Source organism: Myxocyprinus asiaticus, chromosome 45 (assembly GCF_019703515.2).
Source record: "Myxocyprinus asiaticus isolate MX2 ecotype Aquarium Trade chromosome 45, UBuf_Myxa_2, whole genome shotgun sequence".
NCBI lineage: Eukaryota > Metazoa > Chordata > Actinopteri > Cypriniformes > Catostomidae > Myxocyprinus > Myxocyprinus asiaticus.
Genome location: NC_059388.1, coordinates 24,788,806 through 24,812,912, shown reverse-complemented (window position 1 = coordinate 24,812,912; position 24,107 = coordinate 24,788,806). Strand labels below are relative to the sequence as shown.

Here is a 24,107-nt window from a genome sequence, read left to right as displayed (position 1 = left end):
TTGCATGAAAGATCAAAAGGATAAACAATAAAGACATATTTTTCACAGCCTTCTTTGCTTCTATTTACCAAGGGTGAAAATATTTTTGGCTACAACTTTAGCTACAATAGAGTCCTGTGGTCACGTTCACACAGCAAAATGTTGTGAGTGACAACCGTATTTAATTGCTGTAATGAATCCCCAAAAATTAAATTAGGGTTTTCCCAAAATCCCTAAACAAAATAGCCAAAATTATGAAATGTAACTCTTCCTAGGGCTTTTAAGCTACATCCACCAGACCTGGTACAGACCTTTAGACCTTTCTTCTTATTTATCTACCTATCTTTCTTTCTTCCCATCCATCCATTCATACCACTTTCTCATCCACCCATCCATCCATCTCTCTATCTCTCTCTCTCTTTCTTTTCTATGTGTGGCTGGCTGTTTGTCTGTCTGTCTGTTTGTCTTTCTGTAAGGTCTGTTAAACCTTCCAACATCAAGCTTTTAAAACTTTTTAAATTTTCTGGCCAGGACTTTGTCTTGACAAACTAAATTTAGCTTTTTTCTATTTATGCTCTGCTCTAAAATATTTGTCAGCTAGAAATTGTTCTTTGTAAGTGCAATTTCTATAAATCACACACCACATCAATGGTTTGTCGCCTTGCAGCTGTCTAAAAGAGAGTGGTGTCATTGAATTCAAAACTATTTTTTCATTTGGATTCTGTACACATTACATATTTTCAATGAAAATGTGGTTGTCATTACCTGAATTGTCAGGAGTGAATTTGGTTATCACTTCTGTAAATAACCGAACTGTTATTTAGCACTCAATAACAGGTATGACTAAAAGACAAGAGAGAGTGTGACATATAGAAAGAGGGGGGCATGAAACATCTGAGAGGCAGCTGTTGGATAAGAAAAAAAACAGAAGAGAGAGATAGATACTGTATCATATTTTGCATATAAAATGTTGTACATACCGTATCTCGTAGCTGAAATTATCTCCACTAAATTCAAATGTATTCTTTTTTTTCTTTTCTTTTTTTTACCTGGTCCCTTTCATTTTCCGCTGCATTTCCTATATTGCTTTATTTGCTTCTGTATTGCATATTTCTGTGCTATAAGTACTGTGTAAACATTGACACCATTGTAAATATCTTGCCAGTCAAGCTTTGGTTCTGGTATATTCTGACTTTGAGAGACAAGGCGTAAGACAGTATCAAAGAAATGACGTGTAAAATTTAAATTGTAAAATTTTGGATTTTAAGCAAGATTGTGGAATGGACTAAAATGATGGAATCTCAAGAGCACAGTGGAAAATATTTCAGAGTGAAGAAAAAAAAATCTAAATGGGGGTGGGAATGATGGAGTTGACAGTAAAGAAGAGAGAGAGCAGAAGTGTTGAGATGCATTGTGTATTTCAATGTGTGTGTTTGTGTGTGCGGCCCACGTCTTTGATTTGAACCCCGTCTGCTATCTGGGTTAGTCGCAGACAGCCTTACGGAGAGACGCTGCAGTTTTAATGAAATACAGCAGGCTGCTCGCTTAGACACCTCAGCATGCTGATCTGTCAGGCCTCCCTCACCATTGATCTCACAGTGGCTGATGCAAAGCACCCTGGGAAACACAGCTGGATGGGTTAACTCCATCCCCAGCACGTGTAGAGCTCCTTTCAGCTGCCCCTCCTAAATTTCCACCCTACTCTTAACCACATGGCGGAATTTATGTGTGTATGTGTAGAAAGAGGGGGGCATTTACCGTATGTGTGACTCAAAGGGGAGCGCAGAGTTTTACAGACTTGTGAACACATTGGTTATTATTAGTGCTACAAGTTCACAGCCAGAAAGCTGTTGCACATATGACTGTTTGATGCTTTGTGTTTAATGGCAACATGAAAGGCCATTCGCAACCCATTTTACCTTTAGAATGTGATATATTTCTAAGAGAATTTTTGCAGATTTGTGTTTTTGTTTTGTTTTTACCGTTGGAAATTGATTGTTGGATATTTTTTCACACCCTTCAGCGCTGAACAAAATAAGTATGTTTATTTGTAATCGATATTTCTTTCACATTTTTCACCATCGTTGATTTATTTTTTCACTGTGTTCAAAGCAATGCGTTCCGGGATTGTCTTTTGCAGAGCATACATGTGACGCTGCCTTAGGCCTTTTCAACACTGCATTTAGTTTAAAAATATTATTATTTATTTATTTTTTTGCTATGTTTACGTCTCTCATGCACACTAGAATGGCATTTTCCTCCACCAAAAATGACAAAATCCTCTGGATTGAGGGGTAGAGTTAATAAAATATGCATGCCTTTGAATTTCGGTAAGCACAAACCAATTTCAGCAGCAGAACTATTTGACCTGCTGTTGCCGAATTCACAGTGTGATTAGTTTGCTTAGGAGGCTCCAAGGTCAGAAATAAAGGGGGTCAAAAAAATCTTAAAAATTGTATAAAATTGTATTATTATTTTTTCATAGCATCTGATGTAGTTCTTAAAATTCTATTCTAAGCCTTGTTATACACTTTAAATAAAATATGATTTGATGGGAATTTAATTTTATGGGTAGAAGGTAATATATTCTTCATCAATTTGATTAAATTGAAGTATTTGGGGGCCTGGGTAGCTCAGCGAGTAAAGACGCTGACTACCAGCCCTGGAGTCATGAGTTCAAATCCAGGACGTGCTGAGTGACTCCAGCCAGGTCTCCTAAGCAACCAAATTGGCCCGGTTGCTAGGGAGGGTAGAGTCACATGAGGTAACCTCCTCGTGGTCGCTATAATGTGGTTCGCTCTCAGTGGGGCGTGTGGTGAGTTGTGTTTGGATGTTGCAAAGAATAGCGTGAAGCCTCCACATGCGCTATGTCTCCACGGTAACACACTCAACAAGCCACGTGATAAGATGCGTGGATTGACGGTCTCAGACATGGAGGCAACTGAGATTCATCCTCCGCAACCCGGATTGAGGCAAGTAACTACGCCACCACAAGGACTTAGGACGCAATGGGAATTGGGCATTCCAAATTGGGGAGGAAAAAAAATGGAAGTATTTGAATAAAATATGGATATTTTTGTACATGTTTGGGGGCATTTTTTGTCATAAACAAAAAATGCCTCTGAAATCAAGTACAGGGGGCAATTATTAACACTGGAGGTACCACAAATTACTAACATTTTGGAACAGCTTTTGTGCCAAGAACATGCCTATGATCCCTAGGTTTTGGAAGCATATACACATGTGGTTGTAGGGGAGGAGTTAAAAAATAATTGAAATCAAAGTCGTTTCAGAGGCGTAGCAATTTATTACATTGTGATGAAAGATTACGAAGACAAACAAGTTTCTTTTCTTTGTCATAATGTGAATCATTCACAATAAGACCAGGAATGAATATTAAGAAATTATTTTGTGTCCATTGTGATTTTATGTTGATTTTAAGGGCTTTTCTTAATTATTTTGTGTTCTTATTTATCCTTGTGCGCATTGTGTGAGGGAGAGAAAGGGAGAGGCATTAAATTGTGTTGCAGATTGGTTTGATTAGCGGCTGTTTTTCATGCTAGTTGGGATCTTTGGTATGGGTGGCATCTTTTGTCTCTCTCTCTCTAACACTTTGTGTCTGTCTCTCTCTTTCTCTCTGGCGCCTGAGCTCTTTGTGTTCAGTTGTGTAACTCCAGTATCATCACAGAGTTCAAGAGCTCTCCTGAGCTTCAGCCAGGCTGTCTTCATCTTTCTCACTCACTCATACATACACACGTCTTCTCGGCTGCAGTGTTTCCCCTGTCTTCTCTCACCTTTACTACTTTCCTGTTCTCTGTCAGACACAGAGACATGGAAACTGTTTACATAATCACTCAAAATCAGATGCAAGCCATAACTGATCTGCCAGCATTGGCAACTGTGCTAATGTAAATAAGAGCAAATCTAGATTCTAAAGTCCAGCAGAAACTGGATGGTTAAAAGGTGTAGATTCTATTCATATGTGGCAGTGACGTCATCATTTAGCAAACTACAGCTGGCAGGGACACAGATGGCATAGAATGTGTCCATTAAAGGTCACATTGAAATATGTATAGTTGGTCGCAAATTTAAGGCAGAATAAGCAATGCATCTGTGATGTACATACATGTAAGCACACATTTATTCATATCTAAAATGAGACTGCTTGCTATTCAGTTGTGTTCAGAGTGCATGCTTGTTTTTCAGGTTCTGTTGCTCGCAGTCAGTTGTGACCAGGTGGAGAGAATCTGTCTGGTCGACATAACTTTCACCTTAGAAGATCCCACAAGAGCTTTTAAAAATAAACAAAAACAATAATTGTTTTTTTTTTTTTTTTTGTGCTCATTTATTTTTGATAACTCTAGAAAATATACAGTATATGGCGCTTTTTCTTTAATGCCTATTTGTATGTAATACCTACCCAGAGCCTAATGCATTTACTGATAAGCTTGAGTCTATGGTATCAAGTGGTGTTTACTGTGTTACACTGACATTGCGCTGGGTTGCGCTGCGATTGCATATACCTCGTGAGAAAATGTAATTGCAAGATTTAACAATCTTTGCTCATTACTTTATACAGCGCGCCCCCAAGTGGTAATGTACATTAATACAGTCACAAGAAGTTAAATTAAAAGTTGGTGCATTAGAATGGACTCTTATAGCCTATAAAATATATGCATTGTTTTTGGAATAAAAACTGAAATATTATGATTTTATTATGCATTATTAATTATGCATTTTGGTTTTTCGATTGCAATTTTTTTTTCTTATTAACAATCAACATGGTAGCTAAGGATTTTTTTTTTATTGCTTTATAAAGTTCAACTGTTCATTATAATGCGTTGAAGTCACATACACTGTAATCTTCATTTACACATCTGTTCCTGTGTAAATGCTTGCTCACTGGGGTTCCAAATACAATTATTATTTAGTTATTTATTTTTGTACACAATTTACAATCATATTTAATCAAACTACACAAAGATGACTCTAAGACATTATAGATATTACATTTTCTGTTAATGCCTTATTTTCTGTAAAGCTGCTTTGAAACCATGTTTGTTGTGAAAAGTGCTATACAAATAAAAATGACTTGACTCTACATTTAATGCTGTACTGCACTAATTGTTGTCTATCAATAACCTCTCTGCAACATTTATGAAAAATAATAAAAAATTTGAATGGAAACTGAAAACCTAAAAAAACAACCATTAGAGAATGTTTTTCTCTGTTGGATTATTATTAGGGTCACACAAAACCCTACCAGTAACTTTCTGGGAGGGTTGGTTTATGGTTATACAATAAAACTGAAAATCACCATTAAAAAACATAATGTATAAGTTATCATTAGGTTTTCACACAAGAACTTCCCTGCAATGTTCTGGGAAGGATAGTTTATGATTATAAAAATAAAACCTAATTTATTGTATTATGTGTGGCCTTCAGTTTTTATAAGGGAACAGTTTTTAAATGGTGAGAGTTATAAATTTGTGTTTGGTCTGCATAATAAACATGATGTTCTAGTCTAATGGTGTTGTAATTACTTAACCAGTACACCAGGGGGAGCACACAGAAAGCCTTTATTATTGTCACACATTGTACATTTTCATATATACAGTGAAATTTCTTTGTTTTCACATATCCCAGCTAAGCTGGGGTCAGAGTGCAGGGTCAGCCATGATATGGCACCCCTGGAGCAGATAGGGTCAAGGGCCCAACGGTGGCATCTTGGCAGTGTTGGGGCTTGAACCCCCAGCCTGCTGGTCAATAACCCAGAGTCTTTAACCACTGAGCCACCACTGTCCCTAATAATTAATAATTGTGAACCAATCTGAATCATGAAATATAATAGTGGTTCTACCCAGTGTGCATTGATTGCGTTGTTTTTGGCTTTTGGTTGAACAAAGTAACTGTTTTAAATAGTAAGAGTTATAAACGTGTGTTTAATCTGTGAAATAAACATTCTCTACTAATGTGATTGTAATGACTTAAACAGTACACCAGAGGGAGCATAAAGAACTCAATGATAGTAAACTCAAACGCACCTCCAAGTATAACAGACTAATCTCGCTTAAAAGTAAATCACGGATACATACATTTACTTGCATAGTCAGTTTAAAGACATCTCTAATAAGAAATCTGTGATAGCCCTAAATTAACCTCTTAGATTAGCCTGCAACACTTTTTTTTTGCCATTTGAAAAAGTACAGAGAAATGCGTTTTGATATTTAATCTCGTTTACAAAAACAGCATAGTCGTACACTACACAGTGCATAGTGTAAAGTAAAATAAATAGTGTTTATTGCTCACTATGTCAGGGTCCCAGGGTGAGGGAGGGACACTGGAGACGGGCCTAGGTGATGGCTGGGCGTGTGGATTAGACGAGATGAAAGGGTCTGGAGAGGCCGCTTTATCATGCACAGACTGCTCGGAAATTGAGTGGCGTCTCTCACACCAATTCTGATATGTCTGTAGGTCGGCACTCAAAAGAGAGGTGTAGGGGGAACAGATGTGGGGGGTGATGCTGGAATGGGACAGGGCTCTCTAATAGTTCCCAAACCTCTCCAAGGTCTGGCACAGTGACTGGAGCTGTAAAACTCTCATTGTATTTGCATTCCTTCCCCTGCACTTCTGAAGGATAGGGTGCAATGTGGCTGTTTATGTCTGCAGTATTGGTTATCAGTCGTAAATTCGTCCAAAATGGGTTTGCTGATAAAAATGTTCCCCTCGTTAGAACGTAGTTTAGTCTTGCTTGCTTACAATGAGAGCGGATATCTCATGCTCAAATGCGTTTAATGCAACTGCGTCTTTTATGTGCAAAGTGATTTAAAGGGTAGCAGGAGTTGAGCTGTCAAAGATTAGATGTGTGGCTTTTATTTCTGATGTCAAACTGGGATTTTTTGTTTTTCCCTTTTTCGGATTTATTGCATTAAACTATAGAGCCGAAGAGAAAGGAGATTATACGCATGTGAACTTTGATGGAAGAATGATATTTTCCAAGCCGTTAACTCTTTTATTCTCTCTCTCTCTCTCTATCTCTCTGGGCTTCATGTGAACTTTTGCCTCTCTGACTTTTTTTGTCCAGAGACACATTTTCATACAAATGCATGGAAATCCACGAATAACTCAACGCGTTATAATGTACCGTGTCTCCAAAACGCGCTTTTACGCACAAGAGCTGCCGAACGAAGTTTCCTCCATGAATCTCTCTCAAAGGAACTCCTGGCTGTTCTCATTTGCTGCCCTCTTGTGTTGTTCCGCACACAGTCCATCGGCCTCACCAAATTCCTCTCCCAAGTTCCTCTGCTCCCCCTGCGCTCCACCTCTTCTCCATTGTATCCTCGTAAAAGACGAAGGGGGTGCGGAGAAATGCTAGGGGAAGGAGGAGGGAGGTTATGTTGTGCCATAGGAGCGGAGAGGTGTTAGTCCATACTAAGAAAACCAGCAGAGACAGAAGAGAGTTTGGATTCTCACATTAAAATTGCACTTGTGTCTTTTTTATTCGTTTTAACTACACCCATGTGGCGCTTACATGCAATCTCGCTCTGACATCAAGTTTTGTTCCATTTTACGAACCAAAGTTTGAGCAGAACAGATGTCAGACTCCGTTAGTGCCTCCGGTCATATAGGTGTTTTACGCACAGCTGGTGCTTCCCTGTGCTTCAAGAGAGTTTAGTTGTTTTTTAGTAAAGTTACATCTGAAGAAAGCGGCTTGTCCAAGTGGATTACTACCTTTTTCTTCAATGTTTCCCCAGAGGAGGCTTTTCCCATTTCTTGGACCAGGAAATATGGATGTGAGGATGAACCAAGGACATCTACTTCTGGCCGTGACCCTCATCGCCTGCAACTCACAGCTGCTGGTGGTCGCCAACTCGTGGTGGTAGGATCGCATTTTATCGCAAATATATATTGTAATTTAGAATGCAAAAGGAATTTTCTAAATAATATTGCGCTGTGTTTTGGAGAAGAATGAAACGATGCATAAGAAAACTTTTAGCTGAGAACAAATGTGGAGGCTCTATCACAATATTTACCTTTGGCAACAAATGGTCAAACTGTTTATAAATAAGGGGTCCAACATGTCCTGAGGACGCAACAGGTTTTTCCTCCAGTTAACTTTATTATAGGCCTACGTTTTGCCACAATCCAAGCTGTGCAACCCTTAACTCAGTAGGCTATCATAATATCATAAACTGCTCAAAATTAAGCAGGTTTATAATTATTGTAAAAATTACAACAATTCATTCCAATGCTTTGGTTTACAGCTATTTGGGCAAGAACAGCATACTTTATTGCCATGTGTGCAAGGAAGAACACTTGAATTCTTGTGCATATTTATTTCTTATTGTGTTTACAAAAACAGCAGCACAATAACAGTACGATACAATACATTTAGACCTAACTGGGCATACTATACTGCAGTGTATTAGTTCCATAGCCTCATGGCAATTTACGGATTGAAAATGTACTTTTATGTTTAGACTACAGCTTTGTTGTTTAAACTGTGTTTATATTAAATCCAGTTCCTGTATTTGGTCTTATTTGGGCGACTTCGCAGGTCATTAGCCATGAACCCCATCCAGAGGCCGGAGATGTACATCATCGGAGCGCAACCTTTGTGCAGCCAGCTGACGGGCCTGTCTCAGGGCCAGAGAAAGCTCTGTCAGCTCTATCAGGACCATATGGTTTATATCGGAGAGGGGGCGAAGACGGGCATCAAGGAGTGTCAGTATCAGTTCAGGCAGAGGCGATGGAACTGCAGCACGGTGGACAACACATCGGTGTTCGGGCGCGTCATGCAGATAAGTGAGTCGAATAAACACTCACATGCACTCAAAATGTCATCAAATCAAATTTAATGCATCAAATGCACAGGAATAAAGCATGCATCGGCGATTATTTGCGACGTGTTTATATATATATATATATATATATATATATATATATATAAGTAGTCTATAGTTTGAAATGGCAAATGGTACGGTTATAGTTAAAAAAAAAATAATAATAAAAAAGAAAGTGCACATAAATGTAGCTACATATCTATAAATGGGACACTCTCAGCACACATCGAACCGTTCCAGATAATATTTGCGCTTTGTGCGCGTGATATTTGTTTATTTATTTAGTTTCTGAAAACAGCGAAACATGTTTGTTTAGATTAAAAAAAAAAAAAAATTCTCTATATAGTTTATGTATGCTTATATGCGTGTATATATATTTTTTATTATAACATCTTAATTAACCGAAAATAACGTGCACTCTACTTTATGCATGCTTGTATGCGTGTAGGTCAATAGAGTGTTAGTTCCGCTCATCAGTGAAACAAGGTGTAAGACGTGACTTGCCCCCGCAGTCAATCGCGTGGTTTATATTGAGGTGTTAGTTGGGCCATTGTCCAGCGTCGCTTTTGAAATGCAATGACGCGATGACACAGAGTCTGGATATCCGGGACTCTATTTGATGTCTGGGCACCAAAGGCCAATAAAAGTGGCTCTCCGAATTCATTAGGCTCATCGCTGGAATGCAGGTACACACCCGTTCAAACGCGCCTCATTGTGTGTTTCTATCTATCTATCTATCTATCTATCTATCTATCTGTCTGTCTGTCTGTCTGTCTGTCTTATTAAAGGGTTACTTCATCCACAAAAGAAAATTCTGTCATCATTTATCTCCATGTGATTTCAAACCTGTATACGTTTCTTAAAGGGATAGTTCACCCAAAAGTGAAAAGTTTTCATCATTTACTCACCATCATGCCATCCCATAGGTGTATGACTTTCATTCTTCTGCTGAAAAAGAAAATAAGAATATCTCAGCTCTGTTGGTCCATTCAAGGCAAGTGAATGGTGGCCAGAAATTTGAAGCTCCAAAAAGCACATAAAGGCAGCATAAAAGTAATTGTACGACTCCATGTCTTCTGAAGTGACGTAATAGGTGTAAACGAGGAATAAATCAATGTTTAAGTCCTTTTTTACAATAAATTCTCTGCCCTTCTCAGTAGGTGGCAATATGCACCAAGAATGAGAATCACTCAAAACAAAAGAAGAAGAATGTGAAAGTGGAGATTGATAGTAAAATAAAGTACTTAAATATTGATCTTTTTCTGACCCACACCTATCATATCACTTCTGAAGACATGGATTTAACCACTGGAGTCTTATGGATTACTTTTATGCTGCCTTTATATGCTTTTTGGACCTTCAAATTCTGGCCACCATTCACTTGCATTGTGTGGACCTACAGAGCTGAAATATTTTTCTAAAATCTTTGTTTGTATTCAACTGAAGAAAGAAAGTTCTACAGGTTTAGGACAACATGTTGGTGAGTAAATAATGTCAGAATATTTGGTGAACTATCCTGTTAAGAATGGGGTAAACTTACATTATATATGGTTGGTCTGATGGTGCCAGTTTTGTGCTTTTTTTTACAGTTTCTCTCAATCACTTTGGCTCATTTTTCGAAACAGTCTTAACATTCTCTAAACTGTAAGTGCAATTGTCACAACTGTTTAATGGGACATCACAACTCTATTGCAGGTCTGCAAAATGTAGTAACTCACCCAAAACATTTAATTCATGCTTTAAAACCTAGTTATTGTGTCAGTAAATTGGCCAATGCCACCAAAATGAAAAGTTTTTTTGTCATTGTGTGAGCCATACTGGTCAAAATGTTTAGATGTTTTTTTCACCATGGCAGTAAACCCTGGAAATGTTTGTTAAATACAAATTTCATTTTTGTTCTACTTTTGTGTTGACACTGACTGCTTACTGAACTATACAAAAATGTCAGTTTCGTCTTGCTGAATGCTACTGTGTACCACACTGAGCTTTTTAGATATCGATTTCAACAGTAGGTAAAAGTGTACTGGGAAAAGTCAATACTGTACAATACTGTAGTACACAGAAAAAGGATATACACATTTGTATGTATACAATAAATGTATTTTTGTAGCAATGTGTTACAGGTAAACAGAAAATTCACATTCACATGTCCATTTTTACAAATTGCTTACATGTAAAGTCAAATATAGTGAACAGAAAATTGCCACAAAATGACATCCATTAAAAAATAAACAAAAAACACAACAATGAAAAAACATTCCATGTCATAGATATTTATGGAATATACATGTATGTCTGACAGATTTTGATAATTGAATGGATCATTTTGCATGTGATGGCTCACACGATGAAGAGTTGAAGTTGTGAAGAGTATGACAATTTTACTGAGAATCAACTCAGTTTTGATCAGCAAGCTATGTGCATTTAGTTATTGTGCAAACTGTACATACTCTTTTGCACAATTGTGCCAAAACACATGCAATTGGCTTAAATGAATAAGAAATTCAAATCTGGTGTGAACAAGAAACTAATTGTTGAGAGATCTGAACTTAATGTTTAAAAAAAAATAATTCTCATTCGAGAATTGAGCCAAAGCGATTGAAAAAAACTGTAATGCACAAAGCAGTTACTTGTGGCCCATCTAGTCAGGGGCAAGTTCACCTTCATAAGGCACAGAGGAAGAACGGATCATTAAAAAGGAAATCTCAAGCCCTGCAGTTTGAGAACATTTTTTTTGACAGATTTCCTCTTATTACCGTTGTGTTGTTGAGCATTGATAAAGAGTGTTTATCTCTAAACATGGTTGTACCAGCAGATTTTAAAATGTTTAAACGGCTTTTAAACGTTAAATGCTATTAACTGTATTGCCTGTGCTGTTGAGGTATGTGCAGTCTGCATTCCAGATGGCTTATTAGATGGAATAAAATCAGGTAACACATGCACAACAGATGCGAAAAAGAGCACACATTTTTATAAACCTGGTGCCTCTTTGGCAGGAAACCTTTGCGGTTTATCATATGCCTCATATGAAGTGTACCAAAACTTGAAAAACTGTCAGTTCTCTTTTTCTCATGCTTAAATATAGATTTCCATTGAGATATATTTATAACAACAATGGTACGATGAATCAATGCTGTCCGTGTACATGTACTCCTTTCTGATAATCTTATCTCTCTCACTGGAGGGCCTACCAAAAGGATTGTTACCATATGTGGGTGTCTGGAATTGAGTTGTTTTACTGTTTGCCTTACTAATGGGTGAATAATCAAGTATTACAGCAATGTAGCATTGTGGGTGATTTAACATAAAGTGATTTGTAGCCCTTTCCATCTCTAGAATATAGGGTAGAACTGTATTCATGTCCTAACTATGTGTTTGTGTGTCTTCTGCAGGCAGTAGAGAAACAGCTTTTACATACGCCATCAGTGCAGCGGGCGTAGTGAATGCAGTAAGTCGGGCATGCCGTGAGGGCGAGCTTTCCACCTGTGGCTGCAGCAGAGCGGCCCGTCCCAAAGACCTCCCAAGAGACTGGCTTTGGGGTGGCTGTGGGGACAACGTCAACTATGGCTACCGTTTCGCCCGGGAGTTTGTGGATGCCCGCGAGCGGGAGAAGAACTACCCACGTGGATCAGTCGAGCATGCGCGCACACTTATGAATATACAGAACAATGAAGCCGGGAGAATGGTGAGCAACAAAACACACACACACACACACACACACTCAGTTGGTTAAATGATTTATAATGTTCCTGTTGTTCAATTGATTCTAGCAATGCCAAGATCATGGGTTTGATTCCTAGGGAACACACAGATTGATAAGATGTATAGCTTGAATGCACTGAACGTTGCTTTGGATAAAAATAAATAGAAATAATTTAAACTATAAAATGTTCCAAATGCATAATGTAAACAAAATATACTGATTGGGAAGTAATAAGTGTCACAAAAGCAAGATATTTCTGTTGCGGTTACAATAATTTTCACCTAGTCATTTTGTGTTGTGAGTCTACAATGCACTATTTTATTTTTTATTTATCATAACAGGTATGGAATAAAACATAACTTACAACCTCTGTTGTGATATTAAGAAATAAATGTCCAGATATACACAGGGCTGTTCAGGATGTCCTCAAGGGTAATAAAAAAAAGGTTCTTCATTAAAATAAATAATGTTTTTTTGTATTTCATGTTTTTGAACTTATCTAAAATGTTATCAGAATGTTATCTTTTGGGGATAGGGATTGGTAGTAATTATATTTAGCTGTATATTTAAACAAAATTAATATATAGTATGTCCTCATTTAGACCGCTAAATCAACATGTGTGTAAGTACACGGATGAGTAGCCTGGGCTAAAGGAAGAGCTAATTTAATGGAAGTGACCAAATGGCTCCCGTGCTAGGCCAGTGCCCTTGGAGTCTGGTGGGGGTCAGGAGGTCAAAGCCCCACAGCCAAGACAACCCCTTTATTCGCTCTGTCCATACATTCCCTAGCCCACTGTTTCTTGTTGCCTCTTTATTTAACATCTGCTGTAGTTCAAATGCTTGTTCAATCTCCCTTTTACCTTTAATTAATTTAATTGTTAAGTCCATGCCAAACTGAATAGTTTTAATAAGGTGATGTGTGGCAAACATGTTTAGTATTTGTTAACTCTCTGACACTGCACATTTTCTTTTTGAATGGCTTCTTGCTGTTTTATAACACAAGCTATATGCTAGAGACATTACTGGAACATATCCAGATGTGTGTGTGAGTGTGTCTGGCTTCAGCAAGCTATGGCCCCCCTACCATGTTCAGGTGGGCATAAAACATGAGCGGGCTGCCAAAACACACTATCAAGCTGAAATGTGTTCCTCGTCCCCTTACAAGTCCCACGCTTTGTCATACCACACCCCGGTTCCATCCTCTTTGCCTTAGTTATTTGAGTGCTTTTAAAACGAAGCAGTCTCATAAAAAGTCCATTTGCTTGCTGATGTGGGTGCTTGCCGTGGCAGGGCTCCGCTGCGTATGTTTGTCTTAGGGAAGATGAGTGTATTTAAGGTGTTTACAAAAGAGAGGGCCCCTTCTTTGGAGTTATGGCACTTCTGAGTTCCCTGCCTCTTCTCCTGGAGGTCCCAGAGGTCAGAAGGTCAAGGCCTGGATGGGTTCTGGAAATTTGGACAGAAAATTTGTCAAAAATGTGAGCGGAAACTGTTACTTTAAAAACTAATAACAGAATCTTTGACATAGATATAAAGCTGATCCAGGTGTATTTGGATCTTATGTAAATTTAAATGATGATGGATGATATATTGACAAAAAATAGGTTGTGTTTACAATTCTTGCTGTATGTGTGGAGAGACTCACAGAGAAATCCAAACGGACATGCGCAACAGCACAGAGTTTGTTTAAAATCAATATTGCAGCACGTTCATAATTGTACTAATTTACAATATTTTTAAAGTTGAAGAATAAGTGTAACCACTTATAAAACTATTGTGATATTAATAGAATTTGTAAACTGCCTAGAAAGAGTCTCTTTGACTGACAGGTTTGGGTCAACTATATTCCGATTAAGAGAAAAAAAAATGAGACTATATTATATATTATTATACACTGCTGTTCAAAAGTTTGGGGTCACTTGACTGAATTTTTTTTTTATCTTAAAAATCTTTTGATCTGAAGGCGTATGCTTAAATGTTTGAAATTAGTTTTGTAGACAAAATATTATTGTGCCACCATATTAATTTATTTCATTATAAAACTAAAATTTAATAAAAAATAAATAATTTTTTTTTTTTGAAATTGATGACTTGGACCAAATAATAAAGAAAAGCAGCCAATAAGTGCCCAGCATAGATGGGAACTCCTTCAGTACTGTTTAAAAAGCATCCCAGGGTGATACCTCAAGAAGTTGGTTGAGAAAATGTCAAGAGTACATGTCTGCAAATTCTAGGCAAAGGGTGACTACTTTGAAGATGCTAAAATATAACACAGTTTTGATTTATTTTGGATTTTGTTTAGTCACAACATAATTCCCATAGTTCCATTTCTGTTATTCCATAGTTTTGATGACTTTACTATTATTCTAAAATGTGAAAAAAATAAAACATAATAATAATAAAGAATGAGTAAGTGACCCTAAACCTTTGACATGAATTATAATCTACAAAAAACTGAGGCCTTTTTGTCAGTTTCTGTGTTGGCACAGTTACTAGGTTTTGGCAATAGTAGGGCAGTATAGTTCTTCTAAACGCAAGTTTTAATTTCAGTTATGTGTCCAAAATGATCGTTTTCGGCCAAAAACTTTAATTGTGGTGCATCAGTACAGACTATAGCTTATGGTATTGCGAAGAAACCTGACCACCCTCAACTTCTCCTATTGAAATGTCTTTTTTGTTTTGAGGTATTGGCACCTGCCTTGGTGAAAAGGTGCCTTTATTTGGGTTTTTTTTTTTTGTCTTTTTCTTTTCTTTTCCCCTTATCACTGGTGGGCCGGCATCACAGGGTGGACGTGAAGGTGTGGTGTGACCCTATTTCATCTGTATGTTACCCCGAACGAGCTTCCACCCACCGCTGCTCCCTTTGTGCAGGTCTTTCTGCAGGGTCTGTTCGCCGGAGATTTGTCTTGCTTGGAAAGGCTTAGTGTTGGTGGGCCTTTTGTGGGAGCATATTGGATGCCCCACGATGTGGAGTTAGGGCGGGGGGAGCTGTAAGGGTATAGTGAAAGATTGTGTGTGTGATTCTGGTATTGTGGGTCACAAAGACCTGTGACCCAGACAGTTCCGATAGGAGGCCTCCTCCTCCATAAAGATCACCTGTCTCTTTGTGTCTTCCAATATACTGTAAGTCAACTAGAGTGAACACACACACACACACACACACATACACACTTATCTAAAGCACTTTATTACTCTCACCCACAAACACATGAGGTCCATCATGTTCATGCTCAAGCTTTCTGTATTATTAATGTTTGTATGTTTTTGTATCCACACACACACACATACACACTCATGGCTGTTTATGTCCTCATTTCTTTAATGATGTTCTCTGGGGACATAGATAGGCCTCTATTGTTTTTATATATAATGCTAATAATGCTACTTAGATGGGGCTTGGGTAGCTCAGCGATTATTGACGCTGACTACCTCCCCTGGAGTTGCAAGTTCGAATCCAGGGTGTGCTGAGTGACTCCAGTCAGGTCTCCTAAGCAATCAAATTGGCCTGGTTGCTAGGGAGGGTAGCGTCACATGGAGTAACCTCCTCGTGGTCACTATAATGTGGTTCTCGCTCTTGTGCGTGGATGCCGCGGAGAATAGCGTGGGCCTCCACACATGCTATGGCTCTGTGGTAACGCACTCAACAAGCCACGTGATAAGATGCGCGGATTGATGGTCTCAGACACGGAGGCAACTGAGATTCGTCCTCCACCACCCGGATCGAGGTGAGTCACTACGCCACCACGAGGACTTAGAGCGCATTGGGAATTCCAAAAGTGGAGAAAAGGGGAGGATTTTTTTTGTTTTGTTTTGCTAATTAGAATAAAAAATGTATATATAGGACTAGAATAGACCCAAAAACTTTTTACTTTTTTTATCCGTATGTCCTAAGGGAGGTTTTGTCAGATTTAGCTAATCACTAATGTTAGGTGTAATCTAATTACAAAGTAATTAATTACTGTAATCTAATTACTTTATAAGTAATAAAAGTTGTGTGCTCAGTACATTTCTAATTCTTGTAATTACAAATTACATTAATATGAACATCTGTTTTCGTTTCTATGACATCTTAAGGGCGTGCGCTCCCTAACGAGTCATTGAACAAGGAGGAAATATAGACATTACTTGGAATTTGTTGAGCAGACAAACAAAAGCTTTTTGAAAGTAACTTCAAAGCTGATAGTAATGTGATTAATTTTTTTATTAAGTATTAAGTAAAGTCAATAATCTGATTACAATTTTAAAGAAGTAATTAGTAACTTGTTGTGAATTACTTTTTTACGTAACTTACCCAACACTGAACATCAGATTATATAGTCACAATAAACAACATTAGCTGTATTATAGACTCTTAAAGTTACCTTGTCCTGTTGAGAGACAGCACTATAGCATGCATTTTACCAATAACCCACAAAGAATCCACGGAAATGTAGATGTATTATGAATCTATTTTTTAAATGCGGCTCGTTACCGCAAATACATTTTTGTGGTCTTCAACACTGCTACATTTTCCTCATGTATCCCAGCGCGAGATCGTATTTTTTTTACTTTAACTTCTTTTCCCCCATCTATCGTCTCTTATCTTTACATCTCGAGGGATGGTTATTTGCCATCTCTGCACTCCGCCCCGACCCTGCCCAGCAGCCAACCCTGACCCTGTCTGAGCGTGCTCCATTGTGTGCAACACAGCATGCGTGTCCTTACCACGCATCAATGAGCCTGTCTATCCATCACACCTTGGTCACTTGGCCCAAAAAAAGAAAAAGAGACAGAGAGAGTGAAAGGAAGGAGGGGGAAGAAGAGAGAAAAGAAGAGAGATGAAAGTGTGGATGAATAAAGGAGAGAAATAGAGGCCTTTATGTGAACAGTTTCAGTTGGATACACATGTTGCGAACAAATGTTCAAAAACGCTTTTGGTCGAGATAAGTTGGTTGAGATAGTGAACTGCAAACAAAATGTAACTTTCAGCTTGACACGCAAGATAGTAAATAACAAGGGGCGTCACGCCCTTTTTTTAAATTTATTTTTTTGAGGGTGCACAAATAGCACTCATGGCTCAATTTGTGCCCTAGGCAAGATAATACATGACCAAAAAACACTTTACAATAAGGTTGTATTTGTTAACATTAGTGACCTAAATTAGTTAACATGAACTAACAATGAACAATACTTTTACAGCATTTATTAATCTTGATTAATGTTCATTTCTGTACTAATACAATTTGTACATTAAACGTTATATGTTTTAACAGTAGTTAATGCAATATGAACTAACAATATAAATTAACATTAACAAAGATTAATAAATACTGTAAAAAGTCATTGTTCATTGTTAGTTCATGATATTCAATGTATTTAATTTTTGTAATTTAACCTTATTGTAAAGTGTTACCTTTAAAACTTAGTAGTCCCTATTGTAAATATAAGACATGATAGTGAAGCACTACAATTTCCATTTAGATTGCAAGGGGACCCAGATTCATATTCTCAACCTATTATATCATTTATTTATTTATTTAATAAACCAAGGAACATTTTAACTGAACTTTTCACAATCAGTGATCACTATGCATTTTCGTTATGTGGAAAATAACAGCTCTGACATTTTGATAACCAATTTTTTTGTTTCACAGAAACAAAAGTGGGTGTCATGAATAATATGATGATAAAATGAACTATACTTTTAAAGGGATAGTTCAACCATAAGTGACAATTCTGCCATCATTTACTCACCCTCATGCTGTTCCAAAACAATGTCCTTTTTTTTTCTTCTTCTGTGGAACACACAAAAAAAGAGTGTGTGCTAGAAGTGACCATTCACTTTCCTTGTATGGAAAAAAGGTGCAATGAATGACCTCTTCTTTTTGTGTTCCATGTAAGAAAGAAAGTCAAACAGGTTTGGAACAACATGATGGTGAGTAAATGATGACAGAATTTTCATTTTTGGATGTACTGTCCCTTTAACCATTGAAGATATATTTAAAATCCATTTCATGGATCGATCAAAAATCGGAGGGGCCATATCTGTTTGAATGAACATTACACTTCTGTAAATAACCGAGACACGAGTGCGTTATTCGGGCCATTGCTGTGTGGGAAAAATGTGTGTTAATGTTAGTGTGTGTGTGTGTGTGTGTGTGTGTGTGTGTGTGTGTGTGTGTTGTTTCTGGATTGCAGACAGGTATGCAGGTAAGGCCGGTGATGACAGTTCCAAGGTGTTGGAACTCCCCTTAATAATGTCTGTGTGCAAGCAGGTAAAAGGTAGGGGGCTTAAACAGCTGCCACTAAAGGGGGGTTGGAGAGTCGTAGCAGGACATCCTCAAAGACGGCCATTAAATGTTCTCACATGAGGTGTTAAAGGGAGGAGCTCTGCTGGGACTTAAATGACAGAGAGGGAGAAAGAGAAATGTCTTTTATGTTCCCTCGTTCAGGACACTAAACAGGCACAAAGACACAACAAACAAGAAACACCACAGACCAGGTGGGAAATACCCACATCGTCCCACCCAAAGTTGGTGGAGCCCAGACATGGAAAGCGACTGTACTCATTAGTTTGTTTTGTGTTTGTGTGTATGAAAGTCTTTAATTCGTAGGTTTTCTACAAAACTTGCATAGACCACTTAGGCACATTCACGCAAGAGACGTTTTTGCATTTAAAAACTGCAAGACGCAGTGCAAAAGAATGAAACCGAATGCAGGAGTCTCAAGATGAAGTTTTAAACGTTTAAAAGTTCCGGTGTTGATGTGTATCTTATTGAAACAGGAAGTTCGGGCAGGGCAAATCGACTTCAAGGCCATGAACCATACTTGCTGGTCGGTTACAGGGGGTGGGGTGTCATTTTCTTTCTAGAGAGCATTTGATTGGATAAAAATGTGTTTAGTGCATCATGAGTCATCATTATTTTTTTTGTCTGTTTTCCCGTAAGAGAAAGAGTGTACATTTTAAATACTTATATCTGCTTAAAGTGCACTTTGTGAATGTTTAGGAGCACACCTGCATACAGATGGCCTCAAAGCTATCAGACCTGGACTAAAAGCCACAAACCGCTAATACTGATTTCACTGGGTCTTCAAAACTGGGTCTGATAAAAACAGTGTGAAGCGAATAGTAGCACAGACGGAATGCAAAAATGCTCCCAAGTCTCTGCCGCATTGTGGTCAGTTGATAAAAAGTAATAGTCTGTTAATGTTACGTGTAAAATAATAAAGTTACAAAAGACAAGCTCAAGAAGAAAAGAAAAGAAAAAAAAAAACAGCCACTAGTTCAGTACAACAATATGTTGAGCATTTCTTTATTGATTCAGCTGGGGGTTTTATTGAATTTAATCAGCAGGAAGTCTACTGTCAGTGGACATGGGGCCCTCTGTGTGTTCTAGAACAGAATGACTATTCATCCCATTGTTCTCCAAATGCTTTCACTGCGTCTCTTTGTTTGTTAAGGGACCATAAACTCAAAGGCCTCAGGAGGCCCCACCAGGTTCAAAAAGACTCTGTGCATGTAACGCATTTGTCCTCTAGAGGGCAGTCTTGTTTTGTGAAAGTCCATTTTGCAGTCATCAGCTACCACTGTTCAATGGCTTTGCCTTGCGCCCAAATATGTATAATAATTTCATAAAATGTTTTAATGTTGTAGCATCCAAAAGTCTGAGACCAAATTTTTAATTGCAAATTATATTATCAGCATAACTATTTGAGTGATAAATTGAATTTTATTAATACAGGGGTCTTAAAGTCTGAGACCACATTAAAAAATGTCGAATTTCTTTCATTTGTAAAATCTGGAAATAAACAAAGTTTTAGGATTTTGAAACTTTTAAAACAAAGAAAAAGCAAAAGAGGGACATACCAAATACTAAGAAATTCTGAAATTGAGGCAAATGTTTCAATTCAACTTTTAAAATTTGTTATGAAAATCAGTATTTAAAAAAAGAAAAGAAAATGTAAACATTTTATGACCTTTTGTACACAGGTGTTAACATGGTCAATGTCACAAATTTGCATTTGATTAATATTATTCCCTCTTCATTTTACATTATAACTTATTTATAACTTATAAATTAATTATAATAACAATTTGAATGATGTTTACAATTAATTATTTTACTCTACGGGGGTGTCCAAATGTCTGAGACCACATAAAAAATCAGGGATTTCCTCTATATGGAAAATCTGGAAAACAAAGCAAGACATTTTGAAATCCATGCAAATGTTTAAAAATGTTTAAAAATGTTTAAAAACTTTAACCCAAATTGAGTAACACTTTAATTTAAGGGTCCACAGTAATACATTAGTAAAGCATGAATAAGATGGTAATTATCTTAGCCATAATTTACAACTTATTAAATGTCTTATTTTTGTGTTTAAATTAATGTAATTAACGCTCAATTTCAGAGATCATATATCAAGTTTAATAAACAATATTAAGCCGGTAATTAAGGCGAATAAGTATTGGTTTTACAAAGCTGTTCTAGTAAATTAATAACAACTTTACCCCCTGTTCTAAAGTGAAAGTTTAAACTACTCAAGTTATGGGTTTGTTTTGCACATGTTCCAATTAAATAAATTAAAGGTGCACTCTTGGATTTACACTGACAACTAGCAGCTTGGATGCAGCATCATTTAAAATCAATAGTTTTCAGTTTCAGATGACATTGTAGAAATGTAGTATTCACAGTCAGCCATGATTACTTTAATCAGTGAGTGAAAGTGTCAAATAACAGGACGGTTGCTGAGATTAAGTGAGTAGTATTCGGCTGGTCATGTGATTCTAACGTGGCAGCCCACATGTGCGGACCCTCTCCATGTAGAATAAAACAGCTTTCATAAGGTTACTGATATGAGATAAACTTTTTATGAGGAAAAAATTACTGAGTGCACCTTTAAATTTACTGCAAATACTGTAATCACCTAATAAATGTCAAAAAAATTAATAACTTGTGTAAATAAATGTTTCACTTCAGAACAAGGAGTCAACCCATCTTTAAAATTTTAGCAATTCTTTAGTAACAATTTAGTAATACCATTACTGAAGACATCTTTTGTACAAAGACGTTAACATTGTCAGTGTCACACATATGCTGACATTTGATTAGTGATCATGAAGTAGTGTAGAATCATACATATTTCTTCCTTATTTTGCGTCATAGCTTTTCTTTGTTTTAAAATGTTATAAATGCTTAAATTTCCAGGTTTAAATAAATAAATACGTTTTTAATGTAGTCTCAGACTTTGGGAGCACACTGTATAGAGGTATAAAATAAGTAATCCTTAGATTTGAATGAGTTGTGTAAGATGTAAATATCTATTAGTGCAACAGTTGACATCAGCAGTTCTGTTATATTCCATATGCAAATGATTACAGATCTGTGAAAGCTTATCTGTACAGAGAAATTTTTGTTTAGGCCATAGTATACATGGCTTCCTGTCATGCTTCATTTGGTGTTGATTATTTTTCCAAGGTAAAGCTGTAATGAACTACGCTCACAACTGCTCTAATTCTTTCCCCCTGTCTCTTTCTCCACTCAAAGGCAGTGTACAATCTGGCCAACGTCTCGTGTAAGTGTCATGGCGTCTCCGGTTCATGCAGTCTGAAGACCTGTTGGCTCCAACTGGCCGATTTCCGTCGTGTTGGTGAGTTCCTAAAGGAGAAGTACGACAGCGCCGCTGCCATGCGTATTGGCCGACGAGGCAAACTGGAACTGGTCAACAACCGCTTCAACCCCCCAACACCTGAAGACCTGGTCTACATCGATCCCAGTCCGGACTACTGTTTGCGTAACGAGACCACTGGCTCCCTGGGCACCCAGGGCCGTCTTTGCAACAAGACCTCTGAGGGAATGGACGGATGCGAGCTAATGTGCTGTGGTCGTGGTTACGACCAATTCAAGACCTACAAACATGAGCGATGCCACTGCAAGTTCCACTGGTGCTGCTACGTCAAATGCAAGCGCTGCACATCACTGGTAGACCAATTCGTCTGCAAGTAGCACCCTGGGAACGGGACAGAAGCCCTGGAGAGGCACTGAGCAATTAGTGGGAAACGAATAGGACCCTTGGTGGACCCCTAGGGGGAACTTAGAGATAATTAAATGTAAAATGAAATATTAAATAGCGACAAATTAAAGTATATAAATAAGTGTACGTGTGCCATTGATAGTAATTTAATGACTTTTTCTGACTTAAGGATCAAAAGTTGGACGTCATTGATGAAACAGAGGCACAGAGTGCTCGTTTATGTTGTCGTCAAGGTGTTCTCTCTACCGAAAGTGCCCGGCGAACACGCTTGTGTTTGAATCAAGAGACGGTGTGACCCTCTGCCGTCTTTAGAAGGAAGAGCCTACAAACTCTTAAGAGACTCTGGAAAGAGGATGGAGAACAACATGGCACACGGTCCATCGCCTTTTCTAGACCTTTGTTTCACCACTTGCTTTGAGACTGTGCTGATTCTTGACAAGACCTCTACAAACACAGTCCACCTTGCCTATAGCAGAGCTCTTAAAACCTTAAGTCAAATGGGGACACCAGGGATGCAGAGAAACGCAGAGTTATTGGACATTGTGTTCTATGATGTCATGTTGATCTTTGAGATATGACAGAACAGCATGCTGCTTCTAAACCTCATGTTATGCGAGCCACTCCCCCCCACTGATTCTGGAGAGACAAGTGAAAGATGAAACCAGGAACAAGTACTGCCTGGAATGGAGTTGAAATCACCGCAGACTCATGCTGCTCCCTATAAATCTTTTCCATACGATCTAAAACGTCTGTCATTTGATTTTTGACACAAAGAATCCTTAATATAGGCTTTCAAATGTCTGTTATAAATTTTTGATGCATTTCAGGGTCTTCCAAATGTCATATCTTGGTATTAGAGCTGATATTGAGGAGAATATTGTGTTGTTCTGTCACAGTGATGAATGTGTGTGTGGAAAAAAAAACAACAAGGCTACATGATAAGGACTGCAAAAATATTATTGTAACCAAATACTAGTGGTTCAGATTATATTTTATTAATTGCTTCTCATTGTATACATCATATGTATTGTTCTGATTATAATTTTTCGATAAAGAAGCTTTTTACTGGGGATTTATATAATAACAGAGGTATTACTGGCCCCCGGATGAAATGGGCAATCATAACCAACCTTTTCCACTGTCAGGCCTTAGAACAAGACAAAAGATGTTCTGTTCATTTCCGAGTGTTTTGGAGGAAAACTACAATTGTAAATAACAGTCAAGACATACTGTATATGAAAATAACACTTAAAAATGTCTACAATTTCTATGACGTTACATGTCAGTCCAAAATGTTTGCTGCCCAGTGATCATATGCTTGTTGTGTGTATTTTCCCCTCATTCAAACCAGTAATATTAAAAATATTAATAGTGATTATTATTACAAACGTAGCTGCTTTAATTCACTTTCACTCTCTGTGTTTGTTCTGTTAACTTTGTGCATTTACTGATTTTATCATAATTATAAATGAGTTATATATTGCACATTTATGCACAATCTAATAAGCATAATAAATGTGTAAAAGTCAAGACAATGAAAGTAGTATTAACCGTTCCTATGACTTAAAGGC

The 24,107-nt window shown here is 37.6% G+C and overlaps 1 protein-coding gene across 2 annotated transcripts in view; it reads left to right on the top strand.

Annotated features, from left to right (window-relative positions):
• Positions 1–23,606, top strand: part of wnt5b (wingless-type MMTV integration site family, member 5b) — a 102,339-nt gene extending 78,733 nt beyond the window's left edge. Inside the window, exons 2-5 of one of the 2 annotated variants that reach the window (XM_051688568.1) lie at positions 7,734–7,858; positions 8,537–8,784; positions 12,215–12,507; positions 22,050–23,606. In XM_051688568.1, coding sequence (XP_051544528.1) covers positions 7,767–7,858; positions 8,537–8,784; positions 12,215–12,507; positions 22,050–22,508 — 1,092 coding nt within the window. In that variant the 5' untranslated portion in view covers positions 7,734–7,766 and the 3' untranslated portion in view covers positions 22,509–23,606. Of the gene's footprint in view, positions 1–7,706; positions 7,859–8,536; positions 8,785–12,214; positions 12,508–22,049 lie in introns of those variants that run through there. The other variant, XM_051688567.1, reaches the window with a different exon arrangement.
• The last annotated feature ends 501 nt before the right edge of the window (positions 23,607–24,107 follow it).